Here is a 20870-nt window from a genome sequence, read left to right on the forward strand (position 1 = left end):
ACTATGTGCCTTTAAGATTACAGTGCAGCTTTTTGCCACTAGGCCACCAAAACTCTCTATTGTTGCTGCTAGGTGTTCTTGAGTCGAGTAGGACTCACAGCAACCCTATGAACAAAAGATCTGAACCCTGTTCTATACTATGCCACCCTCACACATCCTGACACACAGGAGTCCATTGTAGCAGTCACCATGTCAATCCACCTGATTGAGGGTCTTCCTCTCCTTTGCTGACCTTCCATCCTTCCCAGCATCAAGTCCTTTTCCAAGAAATAGCCTCTTCTAATAACATGCCCAAAGTATGTCAGGTAAATCCTCAGCATTCTTACTTCAAAAGAGCACTCTGGCTGCACCCTCTCCAAGACATATTTGTTCATTCTCTTGGCTGTTCATGGTATGTTCAGTGGTCTTCTGCAACACCACAGCTCAAAGGTATCAATTCTTTTTCTGTCATCCTTTCTTATTGTCCAGCTCTTAGATGCATACCAAGTAACCGAAAAGACTAGGACCTGAATCAGTCACACCTTAGTCCTCAAACTAACATCACTACTCCTCAATAACTTGGAGAAATCTCTAACTGCAGATTTTTCCAATAGAATGTGTCTCCTTATTTCCTGGCTTCTAGTACCAAGGGTGTTAATTGTGGATCCAAGCAAGATGAAGCTGTTGACAGTTCAATCTCCACTTCATCCATAATGATATTGTCTATTGGTCCAGTGGTAAGAATCTTCATTTCCTTGACATTAGGATACAATCCATATTAAAGGTTGCATGCCTTGTTATACCTCAACAAGTGCATCAAGCACTTTCAGCAAGCAAGGTTGTGTCATCTGCATAACATGTATGTCTCACTTCAATCCTGATGCCACACTCCTCTTCATAAAGTCCAGATTGAATTATATACAGATTTAGCAGATATGGAGAGAGAATACAATCCTGACACACTCCCTTCTCAATTATAAACTATGCAGTGTTCTCCTGATCTGTTCACACAATAGCTTCCTCCTAGTCCAGGTATTCTTTCCGCATGAGCACAATCAAGTGCTCTGGGACTCTCTTTCTTGTCAATGTCAGCCACAACTTGTTAGGATTCACATAGTCAAATGTCTTTGCAGAGTCAATAAAACACAAAAAGACATTGCTCTGATATTTCTTACTTTCAGCTAGGTAGGATCCATCTGATATCAGCAATAATATCCCTGGTGCCAAGGCCTCTTCTAAATCCTACTTGAACTTCTGGAAGTTCCCTGTCTCTGTATTGTTCCACTGTTGCTGAATGATCTTCAGTAGAATTTTGTTTGCATCTGACAATAATGATATTGTTTGATAGTTTCCACAGTCAGCTAGATCACTATTCTTCAGAATGGGAACAAATATGGGCCTCTTCCAATCTGTTGACCAGATAGCTATTCTCCAATTTTCCAGGCATAGACTGATGAGGACATCCAAGTCACATCTATTAATCAAAATAAGTCAATCAGTATCTCTTTGATTCCTGGGGCCTAATTTTTTTGCCAATGTGCTCAATGCAGCTTCGACTTCCTCCTTCATTACTATTGGCTGCTGTTCATATGGAACTTCCTTAAACTTTTCAGTATCAATATATTCTTCTGGTATAGTGATTCTGTGTATTTCCTCCACCTTCTTTTGATGCTTTCTGAATCATTCAATATATTGTTCGTACATCTTTAACATTTTAACAAGAGACTTCAATTTGTTTTTCAGTTCTTTCAGCTTGAGAAATGCAGAACAAATTCTTCCACTTTTAGTCTCTAATTCCAGCTCTCTACACATTCCATTATAATGCTTTTTTATCCTGAGCTGTCTTCTGAAATCTTCTGTTCAGCTCTTTCACTTCAACATGTTTTCCTTTTGTTTAGGCTTCTCAATATTCCAGTTAAATCTTTAGCGTGTCATCTGACATCTATTTCTATCTTTTTTTTCTTTCTCCTCTGTTTTTGTAATGTCCTTTTCTTTCTTCAGGAGATATCATTCCACATTTCTGTTCTTCGATTATTGGTGTTCAGTGCCTCAAGCCTATTCTTAAGATGATCTTGAAATTCAGAAGGAATTGATTCAAGACCATATTGTGATTCCTATGTACTTATTTTCATTTTCTTCAGCCTCAGTTTAAACTTACATATGAGTAGTTGATGACCTGACCCACAGTTCACCTCTGGTCTAGTTTTGACTGCTGATATTGGGCTTCTCCAGAGATTCTCCCCACACATATGTAGTCAATATGATTCCTATGGAAAATACAAGCTTGATGAGAAAAATGAGACAGAAAATAGAATAATTAAATTTTTTATTTAGAAGTATTTATCTCTTGCAAATTCCCTTTAAAAAAGCTCCATATTAGACACACATTAATCTTAAAACATGTATGTTCTTTAACACTTTGGAGAGGTCCTTGCGGATGTATTTACCCAATCCTAGAAGTCTTTTGATTTGTTATTGTTGTCATCATGGATGCTGATTGTGGATTTAAAAACAAAAATATATCCTTGATAATTTCAATCTCTTCTCCATCTATCATGATGTAGTTTGTTAGTCCAGTGGTTAAAAGTTGGTTTTCTTGATGCTGAAATGTAATCCACATTGAAAGCTGTAGACCTTTGTCTTCTGCAGCAAGACCCTCCAGTCCTCTTCAATTTGTGCAAGGAAGGTTGTTTCATCTACATAACACAGGTCATTGGTAAGTCTTCCTCCAATTCTTATGCCACATTCTTCTTTATGTAGTTGAGCTTCTCAAATTATTTTCTCAGTATACACATTCAATAGGTATAGAAAAAGGAAGTAAAGTTGATGCATACCTTCCTCATTTTAAACCATACAATATTCTCTTATTCTGCTATGACACTACTTATAGGACTATATACAGGTTTCACATGAGCACAATTAAAGTGTTCTCATTCTTCTTCATGTTATTCAGTCAGTGCTTTTGCATAGTCAACATCATCTTATATGACAGAGTACACAATTCTGATAGAATCCCTCAAACTGTATGTTTTTATGGAAGCAGATTATTTCATCTTGTACAGAATGGTAGATTGGTTCCAACCATCAACCTTCTGATTAGCAGCTGAAAGGTTACTTCTTCTTACCACTAGGGAATGTATTTATGTGTATATGTGTGTGAGGGTTATCTATGAGTTAGCTCTCAATCAATAGCAATTAGAGTTGTTTGACTTTGGTTTTGCTGTGTTTTTTGTTTTTCTTTTTGTTTGTGTCACTCCAGTAGAATTTCAGTTTAAACTACAGATGCTAGAGAGGGTGGGGTACATTCAATTCAATTCCAACTCATAGAGACTTTATTTGACATAGCAGAAAGGCCCCAAAGGGTTTCCAAAGGGTTTCACATTGTTCTGCCATCCACACTCCAGACTCAGTAAAATGGTTAGTTGTCTCTTTTTGCTAAAAAAAGCAAATTTTGTGGGAGTTGGGCCTTTCTATAAATTCAGATTTGCATGGGATTCAGGTCTAAAACCATGTGTTTCTGTGTTCTTATTCCTTGCCCCGTCCCAGCGTAATTGGGATATGCATTTCTGAATCACTGTGGTCAGTAATGCTCCTCAGGACAGTCTCAGTTTGCATGTGATTCCCATTTTGGTTTCTAGTTTGTTTTTCCTTTATTGCATCTTGTGTTTTTCCTTTATAAGTTTATCTCTCTAGTTAACTTAAAATAATTTTGTGGTTTTGAGCCAAGATTTTCAATTTTTCATAAAGGGATTTTTCAGTTTATATACACTGTGATGTTACTGCTAATGCAGAAGAGATAAATTGATTAATACAGTGATATAAATATCTAGCCCACTGCTGTAAAGTCAATTCTGACTCATAGAGACGTTCCATTGTGTTTCTGAGGTTCTAACTCATGAGAGGCAATTGGTAACCTTCTCTCCTGAAAAGTCACAATTAATTTGAAACTCAGCGGTTGCTTTTCCTTTAGGTTAGCTGTACAAATGCTATGGAATATGTTAGAAAGTGTGTGTGTGTGTGTGTGTGTGTGTGTGTGTGTGTGTGAGACAAAGAATCTTGTAATATTTTTAATATGTCATGCTATGACTACAATTTTTAACAATCATATTTTGCTTGCAGTTTTTGTCAATTTTTAATAATATATAACATACATTTATATATTGTTCTTATATACTATAGAACAGAAACTAACTCATAGGTGACCCTCCAGTGGATTATTCGAGGAATTAAATCTTATGGAAGGAGATTGCCCATCTTTTTCCTCAGAGCACTTGATGGATTTGAACTGGGTACTTTTAGATTGACCTTGTAGCTCCTTACTATTAAGTATATAATAATGTGAAATTGCATGTTGCTGTTGATTGGCTTCGAGTTGAGCATGACTCATAGTGACCCTATGAACAAAAGGTCTTAATCCCTTCTACAACTATGGACAATTATTAAAGTTCAGAGTTGCCGGAGGCATGTTGTTTAGGAAGTGGATGCCACTCCTTCATCAACAATTTAAAAATTATAATCATAGCATAACATCAAAATATTATAGTAGATGTATCATATTTTATTATTAAAATACAAACTATAAAAATTATTTATACTTTTAACATTGATTTAATGGTGTTTCCAGACCATTTACAGAAGAATATAGTTATTTCAATATCATTTATTTAAATAATTACCTAGGGATTTATTACCTTTAATAGGTGAACGTTTCTTTTTGAGAAAGCAAACTTTTGTTGTTCTCATAGGAAATGGTTTTCCAACCTCAAAGTCTTTCACCAAGTTTGACACAGTATTCCAGAGATGTTCATACTCCTTTTCAATGACATTCCCCAAATTCAAATGTAGGCCTAGATATTTAAAAAAAAAAATAAAATCTAGATGCTAAAATTTCATTACACATCTATAAAAGTACATATTTTTGTGAAATTCATTGAGTTAAAATGGGATTCAGAGAATGAATTTTTTTATTAAACTGCACCATTATACTACACTAAAATAAAAATGGTCACTAGAATTATTTATGACATGTTATAAATGTATAATAAAGTATATCTCCTTTGTATATTTAATAACTAAATCTTAATTTTTGTTGCTGAATTGCTCCTGACTCATCGTTACCCTATTTGCATGAAGGTTTGTCTTCTGTGTGTGTTCAAATTGTCAACTTTTGGCTAGCTGAACACTTATTCATTTGTATCACCCAGGGATCCTAGATAATTAAATCAAACCAAATCAAATCCATTATCATAAAATATATTCTGATTCATAATGGCTCTTTAGGACAAAGTAGAAGTATTCAACATGATGAATAAGGCTTTAATATTTATAGCAACATATTATCACATCTTTTTCACACAATGTGGCTAGGGGTTTCCATCTATTTACCTTTGGGTTAGCAATGAACACTTAACCACTACCCCATTATGGCTCCTTAAGTTGCATATAATAAATGTGTAAAAGAGCTTAATTTTTAAGATTTAATAAAAACATCCTAAATATTTAATTAGAATTGTTGTTGTTGTTGTTATTGTTGTCAAGTCAAATATGGCGACCCTATGAACAAAAGACCTGAACTCTGCTCTATCCTGCGCCATCCTCACACTTCCAGACACACAAGAGCCCATTGCTGCAGTCAGCATGTCAATCCACCTAGTTGAGTAGGATGTTTCTATTAAAAACAATATCAAGGAAAAAATATTATGCATACCTTGTGAAATTTTCAACTATTAAACTGTGGTGTAAAGGGTTTATTGTTCAAAGTGGCTTTCCTAGTCCTTGACTTTGACTTCGCCACATGGGTAAGTGGAATCATAAAAATAAAGTGTGTGACTCTATCCGCAAGAGGATTAGCTAGTCTCTCCGTTAAATTGAGCAGATTCTGTGTCAGAAATTGGTAATCTCAACTAATAAGGAAGAGGAAGTAGCACACATCCTTTAGAGCCAGAGACTGAATCTGAGACAGAGCTGACTTGGGACTGCTGCCTCCTGGAGCCAAAATTAGAGTCCTTCATCCAAACTTGTCGGAGGACTGAGGGAAGATGCTGAAACTTGAAGGACTAAAGGAAGAGTATAATACTGGCATGTTGTTGTTCTGTGCCATTGAGTCACCTGCAACTCTTAGAGATCCTATGTACAACAACCCTAAACCCTGCTCTATCCTGTGCCAATCTTATTGCCCCTGATACACCTATTCCTATTACCCCCAGTTACTGAATCAATCCATCTCATCAAGGGTCTTCTTTTCTTTCGCTGTCCCTTCACCCTCCCAAGCATGACATCTCTCTCCAAAGACTGGTCCCTCCTTGCAACATGTCTAAAGTATGTCAGACGAAACTTCAGAATCCTTGCCTCCAAGGGGCAGCCTGATTTAACCCTCTCCAGGACAAACCTGTTCATTCTTTTAGCAGTCCATGGTATATGTAACACTCTTCTCCATACCACAGCTCAAAGGCATCAATTCTCCTATTATCTCTAGTCATTGTCCAGCTCTTTGATTCATAGAAAGAGATTGCAGAGAAAGTTGTGATACTGAAGGTCAAAGGGCCAGCAACAACACTTAAGAAGCTATCTGCACCTAGCCAACCTGAAAGATAGCCTGTTAATTTCCGTAATAAATCCCACAACCATGAGTATGGTTCTGTGAAGTATTTTTTTCATTGCAACGAATTTTAGACACAGTAGAGCAGTAATATTGGTGCTGGAATTAGTAAAAATAGAAGCAGGAGCATGGGGGACCACGTCTGACCTTACAGAAATTAGTTTTGTACTATGGATTTTGTTGATGCAGACAGTTCCGCTTTGTGGAGTTAGTAGAGGAAGGACTTGGCCATCTCCATGCTACCTACACCTTTTTCACCCCATAAAATTATGTGAAATACCAAATATAAAACAAAATGGCTTTTGTTCCAAAATTATTTTTTAATAATAAGAGTAAAAATTATTTTAACATAGTATCTTTTCTGATTGAAACTAAACAAATTTATATACACAACTAAAGGAAGACTGTGGAAACACAAATAACCATGGAGCCAAGATAGAATTAAACTACTTTTGACATTTTCAATATTTTATAATGCTTATCTGTATAAAAATATAATCACTGTGGTACCTTGAACATGTTCTTTTTCATAGTAAAAAGTAATATTCTTCAACAAAGGCTCATCACTTAAGTCAGGAAGATGAGTTAAATTTAAATTCTCAAAATTGCTTATGTTATTCAGGATGAAATATTCACACCACCTTTTCTGAAAATTGAAAAAAAAAATAGATCAGATTATTGACAACTTTCGTATTTGTCATGAACTTTAGAATGCTTACAAACACTTCTAATCTACCTGAAAAGCAAGATGGTAGGGTCATTCAAGTCTTGTTAATGGAACTCACTTCAAGTTGGATAATGATGAAATTCTTTTGCTTTAAAAGTATAAAGGAGACACCCGTGACCACATAGATTTGTTGGAAAGTGATTCTACAAACATAGCTGTACATATTGTAAATAGACTCTTGTATATAATCGAGCAAATAGAGATAAAAATACTAAATTGTTTAGCCATAGCCAAACTCCTTCAGGGAATAAGTCACTGGGCCTGAACACTTTACACATCAAGATCAACTGACATAACATATCCACAAACACAGTGTTCTACATCCTTCTTTGATGTACACATCAAGTCAATTAGCATAGCATATCCACTACCCCTTTCTTTGGTGAATATTGGTCTTCTTGCTACTTGAGAGTGGCCATCTAGGGTGTAATTATTTGTCACTTGATCTGGAGCCAAGAAAAGCAAATAAAATCAAAGATTTTTATTTATCCAAAAACCAATGGACTGCATGAATGTCAATCACCATAACTCTAAGACTAGAAGAACTGTATGATTCCCAACTCTCACTGCTCCTGGCTCTGAAAGGGATCATAATTAGAAATAACTGATAGACTGGAAGAAAAATATGAAACAAAACTTAACTTCACAGTGAAAAAAACAAATAACGGACTTCTGATCTGGCAGACTGAGTAGCAGAACTATCAAGATTATGTTCTGAGTTACCCTTCAAACTGAAAACTGAACTCACCCCATAATTCAACTTTCAGTCAAACAATAATAGACAGGCCTATCAGGTGATGAATAACATCAAAGAGTAAAATATTCCTTAATACAATCAACCATCCATTCAGGAATAAATCTCAGACGACAGGAAGGGATAGGGGAAAGACGCAGGAAAATAAGAAACACAGGGGGAAATAATAAGTGTGCTGCTACAATGGGGAGATGGTAATCAATAATGTATGTGAACTAGTTAGTGGAGAACAAAATGTCACAGCAGAAAAATAAAAGCTTTATACAGAGAGTTTCAGATATTTACAGGAAAGGGGGAAATGTAAATAAAAAAAGTCTTTTCAATAATCTTATCAATAACTTCTAACTCCTACCAGCTAAGCTAAACTCCTCGTTCTACTTGTATATGATGATAAATTACCTTCTTATTTCCTTACAAATACATAAGGACTTCAGTTTAATTAATCCTCAATATTATCCCCAATCCAACAGATTTCTTCAGGTTTTTCCTTGTGGAACTGTGTCTCTTATATTGACCATCCTTGAGAAAGTGATCAAATATTCCTGTCGTTCACAGCACTGTACAAATTTACCAACTGCTTTCTTTATCTGAATTGTCCTTTCCCCCAAGTTGTGGCTGTTTTTATGTGGTGTCAAGTCGACTGCTACTTACAGTGACCCTATGTGCAATGGCTCTGAGCCCTGCCTAACCTAAGTCAATCTTGCTGTCTCTGATACATCTATCCTCATTATCCCAGTTACTGTGTCAAGCTACCTCATTCAGAGTTTTCCTCTCCTGTACTGTCCCTCCATCCTTCCAAACATGATGTCTTTCTCGACGCTGGTCTCTTGTGGCAACATATCCAAAGTATGTGAGACAGAGCTTCAAAATCCTTGTCTCCAAGGAGACACTTGATTTCACCCTCTCCAGGAAATATTGTCTTCTTGGTAGTCCATGGGATGTACGATAGTCTTCTCCAGCACAGCAACTTAAAGGCATCATTTCTTTCTCTGTCATCCTTAGCCACTGTCCAACTCTGATGCATAGCAACTAATTGAAAAGACCATAGTCTGGTTCGGGTGCACCTTAGATTGACATTGTTCTCTAGTCCTCTGTAGAAGTTTCGGACAGCAGATTTACCTAATGCAATTCATCCTTTGATTTCCTGATTGCTGGTATCAACAATGTTGACTTTGGAGCTGAGCAAACTGAAATTGTTAACAATTTCTATTTCTTCTCCATCTATCATGATGCTGTCAATTGACCTACTGATGAGAATCTTTGTTTCCTTGATATTGAGCTTCAATTCATGTTGAAGACTAGTCCTTGACCTTCTGCAGCAGATGGTTCAGGTCCTTCTAAGTTTTGGCAAGCAAGGTTGTATCATCTGCTTAATGCAGTTTGTTGATGAGTCTCCCTCCAATCCTGATGTCACATTCCACTTCATAAAGTGCAGCCTTCCAAACAATCTGTTCCACATATAGATTGAAAAGGTCTGGAGAAAATATGCATCTCTGACACATTCTTTTCCTGATTTTGAACTATGCAGTGTTTCCTTGCTCTGTTCTAATGACTGCTTCCTGGCCGTAGTGTAGGTTTTGCATGAGCACAATCAAGTGTCTTGGGATTCCTATTCTTCTCAAGGTTAGCCACAATTTATTATGATCCACACAGTTAATTACCTTTGCATGTCAATGAGACACAGATATAATCATTTCCCCAATGTCATCCAATAAATTACTTTCTCCATTTCTATAACATACAGGTTGAAGTTCTTGGGGGGAAAAATAATTATAACATTCTAATTTTTCTTGTCATCTAAACTTCAAATGGACTTTCAAATTGCTAAGCAATACACACACACACACACACACACACACTTATCACATCTTTGCTTCTCAACAGTTTATACACTAGAATTCTGAATTCATTCTTCCAGATCTTTTATTGTACTTAAATTTCTATGTTTGCTTTCTTTCTATAATTTTTAGCACATGACCTTGTTTCCAAAGTCATGAAAAATGAAATTCACACAGGAAAATGTCAATCTGTTCTTTATGGATTTTTTTTTAAAATATATCTCTTTGCATATGTATGTATTTTCTTCTGGCGTTTCTCTTGAAATTTTCTATTCATCTCTCTTACCTTTAGAGTATCTTTTGACTGCAGGCTAATGAATTCTAAATCTTTAAATTCTTAAGTCCCATTTCACTCTCCTAAGTTCCAAACCTGTGCTTCAAACTGTTAACTAGATATCAAACTCCTCCTAAACATTTGAATATCATATGGACATTTCAAATCTGTCATTTCCAAAACTAAATTCTAGATCTTCCTCCCCAAAAGAACCCTTCCTCTGTGGCAGCACCCACATAAATGCTCAAACCAGAACTTGAGAGTCAAGTTAACTCATCTCTTTCCTGCATGTCCTGTACAAGCCACCAAGTTTTTCAGTTCTACATCTTAACTCTTGAACATGCTCACTCTTATTTACCCTTACTTACTACATCCTTAGTCCCCATTGCTGCCACTTATCATATGGGTAAACATAATAGTAACCTAATTGGTTTCTCCAAGCCCATTGTTCTGACTCTATACTGCTGTCTCAACATGACAACCACAAAATGTATTAAAAGAAGGTGCCATTTCACCTGTATGAAATCTTATAATGGATTCACAATATGTTTCTGATCAAGTTATATTTCCATTCCCTTAGCAGGCTTTATATGATTTATCCCTGGCTTGCTTCCTTAGCTCCATTCTTTATTTAAATAAATAAATAAAGCCAAAAGAAAATCCTCCCTGCATCAGGTCAGAACAGACTCCAGGAGATTTCTGAGGCTAAAAACAGCATAGCAGGAGACTATCCATCTTTCTCCCACAGAGCCATTCAGTGAATTTGAACCACCTGAGAGGTTCAGCTTTGGTTTAGCAGTGCAACCTATGGACTTGGCTGCCAGAGGTCTTTTCAGTTGCATTTTTCTTCTTGCATGAGATCCACTAGACATATTTCATTCTATTGACTGGGTAACCCTCAGGATGTTTACCTCCGCTGCTTCAAATCTCTATGATTCCAATTTGCCTCCTTTTCCCACCCAGTTAATCTTGATTCTTTAGAACTTGGGTCACCTCAATTCTCTTTATTTCTTGAGGAACCATTCTTTCAAAATTAGATCTTTTTATGACTAGAGTTTAAATCTTAATTACTTTTTCATGGTCATTTAAAAAAATGAATGTCAAGATGTAGATCCATGAAGAAGATAGAATGAGATAAGTAAATGTATTAGTGCTTTTCTTACTATGTTTCTACTCCTCACCAGAGCTCATATAAATATTTATAGAATAATTTCTTAATTGATTGCTTATAAAATATTTTCCTTAAACTTTCTGATAACATGTATGAACAAAAACCAAATAAACAAAACAAAAAAAAACAAACCAACTCTCTATCAACCAAGAACCTCACAGCCAGTCATCCCATCCTGATTTCACCTATGCACAGCCAGACCTTTAATTCACCTGCCTCAATCTTAAATTTGCCTGTGTTGACAGCACATTTGCTTGCGCCAGAGACCTTCCCAGAGCACCAGCATCATAGGACAGATCACAGGAAAGGAAATGAGCAGATAGAAGCAGCTGGTGGCCTGAGCCATCTTGCTAAGTAGTTGGGAAGAGGGATGTCAGTGTTGGCAGGGCGAGAATAAAGAACAAAGTTGGATGTGGTGAGGCAGGGTGACATGACAGGACCAGGATAAATCTCCGGAGGATGGCAGAAACAACACTGGATTTGATAGTTGTGCAATGCGGAAGAGTCTTTCTTCTGCTTTTTTGGGGGGTAAAATGTTTGTCTGCTAGATTTTGCTCTAAAGCTGATCATCCAAATTAAGACAGACTAGAGAGAAGGATTGACCATCCAGTTCCGAAATTACAGGCCTTCGAAAACCCTATGTACGATAGAGCACACATAGATTAGACTAGCAGATAGGGCACCAGAGGCTGAGTCGTGGTATTCAGAGCCACAAAGAGGAGGAACAATTGTAAACAGACACTAGTGACTGGAACGAGGAATGTGAGAATTGTGAATATAGAAAAGTTGTACACTGTTAAGGAAGAAATGGAACGCATAGCTATTGACATACTGGTCAATGGCAAAATGGAAAAGGATTAGCATGGGACATTTTGAATCAGATAATCATATGATCTTTTGATAAAGCAACTGGGAAAATGGGATTAAGTGTGTTGGAATCAGTGAGACTGGCTCAGGACAGGACAGGCTTCAGAGCTGCTGTACATAGGGTCGCTATGGGTCGCAGGCAATGACATATAACAACAACGACTATGCTGGAAATGAAAAGATGAGAAAAAATGGGGTTGCATTCATAGTTAAAATATCATTTCTAGATCCATCTTGAAATATAATGTGAGTGACAGGATGATATACTCATGTATACAAAGAAGACCAGTTAATACCACTGTCATTCAAATATATGCACCAACAACCAGAGCCAAAGAGAAGGAAATAGATGACTTCCACTAATTGTTGCAGTCATAAATCTACCAAATACACTATCAGGATGCACTAACAATAACGGGTGATAGAAATAAAAATGTTAGGAATGGAAAAAAAGAATCTGTACTGGATAATTTAGACTTGGTAACAGAAATGAGGTTGGAGATAGAACAATAGACTTTTGCACAATGATTTATTTATTGTAAATACCGTTTATAAGAAACACAAACTGTGACTATATATATGAACTTCATCTGATGGTGTACACAGGAATCAGATTGATTACATATGTGGACAGAAATGATGGAGAAGCAAAACATTAGGTGTGAAAACTAGGCCAGGTGCTGTTTGTAGAACAGACCACCAACTACTTTTATGCAAGTTCAAGTTGAATTTAAAGAAATGAACTCAAATTCAGAAGAACCAAAATTTGACCTTAAGTCCATCCCACCTGAATTTAAAAGCCATCAGGAATAGGTCTGAGGTTGTGAACACTAACAGAAATAATAATATATTAAGAATATAATATATCAAGAATATAATCCATGAAGAATGCAAAAGGTCATTACAAAGACAGAGAAGGAAGAAAAGATCAGGATAAATGTCAGACGAGATTCTGAATCTTGCAGTAGAGCACCTAGAAGCCAAAGCAAAGGGAAGAATTCAGGAAGTTAAGGAGTTGAACAGAAGATTTCAAAGGGCAGCTTGGAAAGGCAAAGCAAAGTATTATAATGAAATGTGCAAAGAGCTAGAGTAAGAAAATTTAAAAAAAAGAACTTGCTGACAATTTCATAAGCTGCCAGAACTGAAAAACAAATTCAAGTCTTGAGTTGCAATATTTAAAGATGCTATGGATAGAATATTGAATGATCTAGGAAGCATCAAAAGAAGATGACAGGAGTACATAGAGTCACTGTAAAAGTAAGAACTGAAAAAAAAAGTCAGAACTGGATGAAACAGAAGAATTATGACTAAGAGGCAATGGTGATGAAAGAGGAATCCAAGCTTCTCTGAATGAATTAGCAAAAACAAGCTCTCAGAAATTAATGACATACCAATTGACATATTTCAACAAACTGATGCAGACTTGGACGTGCTCACCAGGTTGTGCAAAAAATCTAGAGGACAGCTACCTGGCCAACTGACTGAAAGAGACCCATATTTATTCCCATTCCGATAAAAGGTAACCAGTGTTTGGAAAGTATTGAACAGTATCACTAATATTACACACAAACAAAATCCTGCTGAGCATTATTAAAAAATGAATTGAACAGCGTGTTGACAGAAGACTACCAGAAGTACAAGCTAGGTTCAGAAGAGGCAGTGGCACTAGGGACATCACAGCCAATGTCAGATGGATCTTAACTGAAAGCAGAGAGTACCAGAGGAATGTCTATCTCTATCTGTGTTTCGTTGACTATGCAAAGGCATTTAACTGTGTGGACCACAACAAATTGCAACTAACCTTGGGAAGAATGAGAATCTCAGAGCACTTAATTACGTTCATGTCAAATCTGCACTTTGACCAGGAAGCAGTCATAAGAACAGAGTAAGGAAACACTTGTTGTTATGTGCCGTCGAGTTGCTTGCGACTCATGGAGACCCTATGTACAACAGCCCTGAACTCTGTTCTGTCCTGTGCCAATTGCACCGTCTCCGATACACCAATCATGATTACCCCAGTCACAGGGCCTTCCCCTCCTGCGGTGTCCCTCCACCTTACCAAGCATGATATCCCTTTCCAAGGATCGGTCCCTCCTTACAACATGTCCAAAGTGTGTTAGATGGAGCCTCAGAATCCTTGCCTCCAAGGAGCGGTCCAGTTTGACCCTTTCCAGGATGAATCTGTTTGTTTTCCTAGCAGTCCACGGTACCCTCAATACTCTTCTCCAGTACCACAGCTCAAAGGCATCAATTCTCCTTCTAGCCTCCTTAGTCATTGTCCAACTCTCTGATACATAACAAGTAATCGCAAAGACCATGGCCAATGTCAGACACACCTTAGTCTCCAGAGAGAAACCATTGCTCTTCAGTACTTTGGAGAGGTCCCTAACAGCAAACTTTCCCATCGCAATACATCTTTTAATTTCCTGGCTACTGGTGCCGAGAGTGTTGACTGTGGAGCCAAGCAATGCTTTAAAATCAAGACAATTGTCATGGATGTGTCTTGTCCTTCTACCTTTTGACTCTAAACACAGAAAACAAATCATTAGGTAGGCTGAACTTTATGAGGAGAACTACTACATGAGGATTGGAAGAAGACTTCATAAACAACCTGCCTTACACAGAGAACACTATCTTCCTTTTTGAAACTGAGGGAGGACCTGAAGTATTTGCTGCAGAATCTCAAGGACTGCAGTCTCCAAAATGGGTTGAAGCTCAACATCAAGAAAACAGATTCTCAGGACTGAGTCAATTGGCAGCATCATGACACAAGAAGACGAGATTAACAATTTTAGCTTGTTTGGCTCCACAATCAACAATCTTGGCACCAGTAGTCAGAAAATTTAAAAGTGAATTTCGATGGGCAAATCTGCTGTCAGGAACTCCATTAAAGTGCTGAAGAGCAATGGTGTCAGTCTGCAGAATTAGGTGCTCCTGATCTGCACCATGGTCTTCACAATTACTTGCTATGCATTTGATAACTGGACAATGACTAGGGATGATAGAAGAAAAATCAATGTCTTTGATTCATGGCCCTGGAGAACAGTATTGAACATAATCATGAACTGCCAAGAGAACAACAAATAGCTCTGTCCTGGAGAGGATGAAACCAACTTGCTCCCTGGGAGCAAGGATCTTGACGCTCCATTTCACATACTATAGGCATGTTGCCAGGAGGGATCAGTCCTTGGAGAAGGACATCATGCTTGGAAGGGTGATGGAACAGCTCAGGAGAGGAAGACCCTGGATGAAATGGATTAACACAGTAACTGGGGTAATGTTAATGAAAGTAGTTGTGTTGGAGATAGTAAGACTGGCTCAATATAGGACAGAGTTCAGAATTGTGTACAGAGTTGCTATGAGATGCAAGTAACTCAATGACACATAACAACAACAATGTCAACCAACCTACTAAACCATTTCTGAGAGTGAATCTAAATAAGTGATCTCAAATAAAATCAAAGTGTTAAAAATAAAGGGACTGGCAAATAGTAGCATTTATAAAGTAACTGAAGGCCTCTGAATAAACTGTAATAGGATGATGGGTAAGTAAACCATAGTACGTCTAAGAAAAGTAATTACATTCATAGGAATTATATTTTGTCAATAATTTATTTTTAGGATAATTTCACTAATGTAAGGAATAGCAATTATAACATCTATGTATTTAAAATACTTAAAATAAATCAAAACATTAACAGTTCCAACATTTAATTCAAGTAATAAGAATGTGATTGATTAAGTGCTAATGTTTGGGGTCTTTTTCCTATTTTTCCAAAGTCTCTAAATTTCTGTAAATATTGTTTGTAATGCACAAAATTAATAAATCAATTTACTTATTTCTTCATTTCCTCTCAAAAATAGACACAATAGACAACAGACAATCTTCTATAGTTGATCATGCAAAAACTTTATCATGCTACTTTTGAGGAAACTAGTAAGACTTTTTTTTCTCGTAAGTTAAGGAATAATCAGGCTCTTTGTTATTACTACTAAACTTAGGTGTTAAAAGTCAGAAAGTTATTTATTTAGGTCATAAAACTTTTTAGTCGTCAACTGGTTGATATTGTTTCTACTTTTGAAGTGATTATTGACATATTTTACATTTTTAAATATCTATCAAATTATCCACACAAAAAACAACTAAGAAAGTCTATTTACCATTTTAAAGAAAGTCTGGGTATCTTGAATCCAATGGGAAGTAATGAATCTAGCACCAGCTCTCTGGGAAAGAGGTAAGTGGAGTAGAAAAGCCACACTGAGGCAATGAAGTCTGCATAGATCTTCCACTTCCTGCAGGGATAGGGGCTTACTGTTGACCTGCAAGAAGTAAAGAAGGGAAGTAATGAAGAGGAAGCACAATCAACGTGAGTAGCCATTTCTGATACATGGAATTAGGCACTCACTATATTTTCAAAATACACTTTTGAGAAAGTCTTTCCTTTTATATGTAAACAAGTGCGTTTATATGAAAACAGAGAAAATGAAACTTCCAGAGTAACAGCAGTTCATATAAAGAACTTTTCAGAAGATTCTGTTAAGTCAAACATACACAGATTAAATATTTTATAAAGTTTTGAGTAACACATTAATAATTTTACTCCACATAAGTCATCCTGTGTGTAAAGAAATATTTAAAATAAACAGTGTAATGTAATTAGAATGTCAAAATATCTGAAAAATGTATCCAATAGTGAAAAGAGAAAATAAAAGGAAGTATTTCACACCAAGTAACAGAAACCTCATTATTATCTTTACTGTTCACAGGGTGGTCAGTAATTGAGATTAAGATTTACACAAGTTCTCTTTAGAGTGCCAAGCACTATCCAATGATTAGAGGTTTCAGAGATATCGATTTGGCTTAATATCATTTTGTGTGTGTGCGTGTGTGTGTGTGTGTGTGTGTGAGAGAGAGAGAGAGAATAATTAAAATGTTATAATCGTGTAAAAATGCTTTATTAAGAAAGATTTAAAGACAATATTTTAAATGTAAAAGTGTATGTTGAGTGAATTAACTCAATCTCAAAAGGACAAATACTGTATAAGACCATTATTGTAAAAATAGAAGGATAATTAGTAGATGTGTATAAAAGTCCAAAGGGGAAAGGGGGGGGTGAGATTGAGGATGGGGAACAATCACTGAGTCACAAAAATTGGTGGGTGGAGGAAGAAAGTGAGGAATTATGGTATATCTAGTGGAGAGCTATAAAGAAGATTGCCATCATAGATCAACAGTGATTGTTGTTGTTGTTGTGGTTGTTATGTGCCGTCGAATCGCTTGTGACTCATAGTGACCCTATGTTACCACAGCCCTAAACTCTACTCTGTCCTGTGCCAATCGCATTGTCTCTGACACACCCATACCGACTACCCCTGTCACTGAATCAATCCACCTCATAGAGGGCCTTCCCCTCCTACGCTGTCTCTCCACACTACCAAGCATGATGTCTTTCTCAAAGGACCGGCCTCTCCTTACAGTATGTCCAAAGTTTGTCAGACGAAGCCTCAGAATCCTTGCCTCCAAGGAGCCACCAGTTTTAACCCTTTCCAGGATGAATCTGTTTGTTTTCCTAGCAGTCCATGGTACTCTCAGTACTCTTCTCCAGCACCACAGCTCAAAAGCATCAATTCTCTTTCTGCCCTCCTTGGTCATTGTTTAATTCTTTGATGCATAACAAGTGATTGCAAAGACCATAGCCTCTATCAGACACACCTTAATCTCCAGAGAGACCACTCTTCAGTACTTTGGAGAGGTCCCTAACAGCAGACTTTCCCATGGCAATGCGCCTTTTCATTTCCTAGCTACTGGTGCCAAGAGTATTGACTTTAGAGCCAAGCAAACTAAAGCTGTGAACAATCTCAATCTCTTCACCATCCACCCTGATGCTGCCAATTGGTCCAGTGGTGAGAATCTGTCTTCTTGACATTGAGCCTCAATCCATATTGTCAATAGTGATTAGTTTTATAAAATATGATGTATGGAAATGATTGCATGAAACACAAAGTAAGTATATGATTAAAGTATAATTCCTATGAGTTTTGTATGCAAACTAATACAAAATTTTAAAAACAACAAAAATCAATGCAAAAATGAGTATGTAAAATGTACCAAACAAATTTACCAAATGTAAAGTTGTATGTAAAAAACAATGAGTCCAACACAATTTTTAAATTGTGGAAGAAAGAAACACTTATTTGGCTCTTTAAAGTATAATTCTCCCACCAATCAGATTCCACTCAAATTAATAAAAGTATGTGTTTTCCTATGCTCACATATGATTGTCAATGTACAGATGAATGCTCAGTTAAGAAAAAATCATAATTTTTAGTAGACTCTTAATAAGCCCTATTAGTAAAGAAAAGGTGAAAAAAAGATTATGTATTTAAGCATTTCCTCAGTTGGAATGACACCTAGAAACTAGGGTTGTTGTTTGCCGTCCAGTTGGTACTAACTCATAGCTGACACTCCAGCAGGTTTTTCGATGCAGTAAATTGCGTGGGAGGAAATTGCCCATCCTTCTCCCATAGAACAGCTTTGAGATTCAAATGACCTGCTTTTGGGGTTGTTTCTTACCATTAAGACCCCCAAAGCTCCAAACAGAGTAGAAATATTCTTTTAAAACAGAGTTTGTTCCTAAATAAGCAGTACTATTAGTATGGATCCTGAAATCAGAAACAACTCATAGCTAAATCTCCAATGAGCTTTCCAAATTCAAAAATTTCTAAGCAGAAGAGAGGAGATTGCCCATCTTTCTCCCCTGTAGTAGTTTGTGGACTTAAACCACTGACGTTTGAATTCGCAGTGCAACTCATTAAGCACTAGGCCACCTAGTGCTCCCAAATAATAGGTAACCCGATAAAGTTAGTAACGACACCAAGAAAGTATCAAATTGGAGGAATCTGGTCTAAAAAACAATGTATTCAAAAACAACAACAAATAAACTAGTATAATATAAAAACAAACACAAATCAATAGAATTATTAGAGTGCCATGGCGTTGTACAATAAAATATTAACTTTTATCAGGTATGTTGCATTTTAGTTACCTGACCAGAGGCAGTCTTCTTTCTGTTAACTAAAAAGTGATGGTACATTCTCAAAGACAGTGAACATGAAGTAACACAAAGAACACGTCGAATATCAGATCCTTCTGGCCAGAGTTGCTCAAGCAGATAAATCATTTCACAGGCCTATGACAGAAGAACATTTTGAAATGTCATGGTATTTAGAAAATACTAGAAATAAAAGTAAAGAATATATAGTAAAATAATGAAAAATTTAGAAATAAAAGGCAAAGTTCACAAAATTGTTTTATAAAAGACCAGATAGAAAAATGAAAGCAACTAAATGATCTAAATAGGCTGATAAATAAAGGAAAGAATGAAAATATTTAACTACATGAACTACAAATGTGTTTTAAAAATTCAGACTTAAATAATAAAAAGATTACAATTATGTCAGTTAAGCCTTAAGGATTTAAATGAGCAATGAATTCTGATAAATCAATAAGAAAATACCTAATAATGTAAGCCATAGCCAGATAATTTTTAAAAACACAAGCATTAATAAGCTATTAAAATTCATTCTTTTAGCAATATAAAAAAAAAATGGTAGTCTTTTCTGATGGATACGGAAACGAACCAGTGACTGCTGAGCTGATTTCAAATCAAGGTTGCCTATGTCCTTCAAAGAGGAGCTACGTTCTACAAGGTTTTCAATAGCTGTTTGTTTGTGGGTTTTTGTTTTTGTTTTTTTCAGAATAAGATGGCCCGATCATTTTTACAAAGGGTGCCTTTGGGCATATCTGAGGCTTCAACCTTACACTAGGATGTTGAATATGTTAATTGTTTGCACCACTTAGAGATTTCAATGATCATGCACAATCTATTTTATAAAAGTTAATATTTTTATGCAAAGATATGGATGTCGAAATACATATTTATTTGCAATTTTCTGTAGGAATAGGTATAGGTAGGTGATGGAAGAGATGGTATTGTATGTTTTCATACAACATCGTGACTAAAGCTGCTTTCTGTCCTTGTGAATTTAATTAAGGACCAAGGACCAGTATTTCATGTCTCTATGGTACCTATTACATCAAATCATTACAAAAGAAAGGAATGATTAGATAAACTCTTATATGTATATATACACACACTCTTCTTAATAGATAGATAGATAGATAGATAGATAGATAGATAGACAGATACAGAGATATAGAGATAGAGAGATATATACAATCTTCCACTTTTAAGATCTTCAAATACATTCTTATTGGGGCTTCTCTTTGAAACATGGTTGTTGTTGTTGTTGTTGTTCTTGTTATATGCCGTCAAGTCGCCTTCAACTCATAACAACCCTATGTACAACAGTCCTAAACTCTGCTCTATCCTGTGCCAATCTTACTGTCTCTGACACACCTACCGCGACTGAACACTTGAAATCAACTTCAGTTTTCTCCTAGGCTGGCAAATACACTGTCCCAGACCAGATGAATTAGCCGTACTATGCATGTTTGTTTTATATTTGTGTGCTTGCTTGTTTTATTGTTGTTGTTGTTGTTGTTGTTATGTGCCGTCGAGTCGCCTGCGATTCATAGCGACCCTATATACAACAGCCCTAAACTCCGCTCTGTCCTGTGCCAATCATACTGTCTCTGACA

The 20870-nt window shown here is 36.4% G+C and overlaps 1 protein-coding gene across 1 annotated transcript in view; it reads right to left on the reverse strand.

Moving 5' to 3' along the window:
• DDX60 (DEAD (Asp-Glu-Ala-Asp) box polypeptide 60) overlaps positions 1–20870 on the reverse strand; it is a 177270-nt gene that overhangs the window by 129091 nt on the left and 27309 nt on the right. Inside the window, exons 6-9 of the mRNA XM_006896670.1 lie at positions 19246–19398; positions 16370–16537; positions 7088–7223; positions 4671–4826 (exon numbers count right to left, since the gene is read on the reverse strand). Of these exons, the coding sequence (XP_006896732.1) occupies positions 4671–4826; positions 7088–7223; positions 16370–16537; positions 19246–19398 (613 nt within the window). The remainder of the gene's footprint in view (positions 1–4670; positions 4827–7087; positions 7224–16369; positions 16538–19245; positions 19399–20870) is intronic.

This window comes from Elephantulus edwardii, unplaced genomic scaffold, assembly GCF_000299155.1.
Source record: "Elephantulus edwardii isolate Elephantulus edwardi_28Jun2011 unplaced genomic scaffold, EleEdw1.0 scaffold00188, whole genome shotgun sequence".
In the NCBI taxonomy this organism is placed as follows: Eukaryota; Metazoa; Chordata; class Mammalia; order Macroscelidea; family Macroscelididae; genus Elephantulus; species Elephantulus edwardii.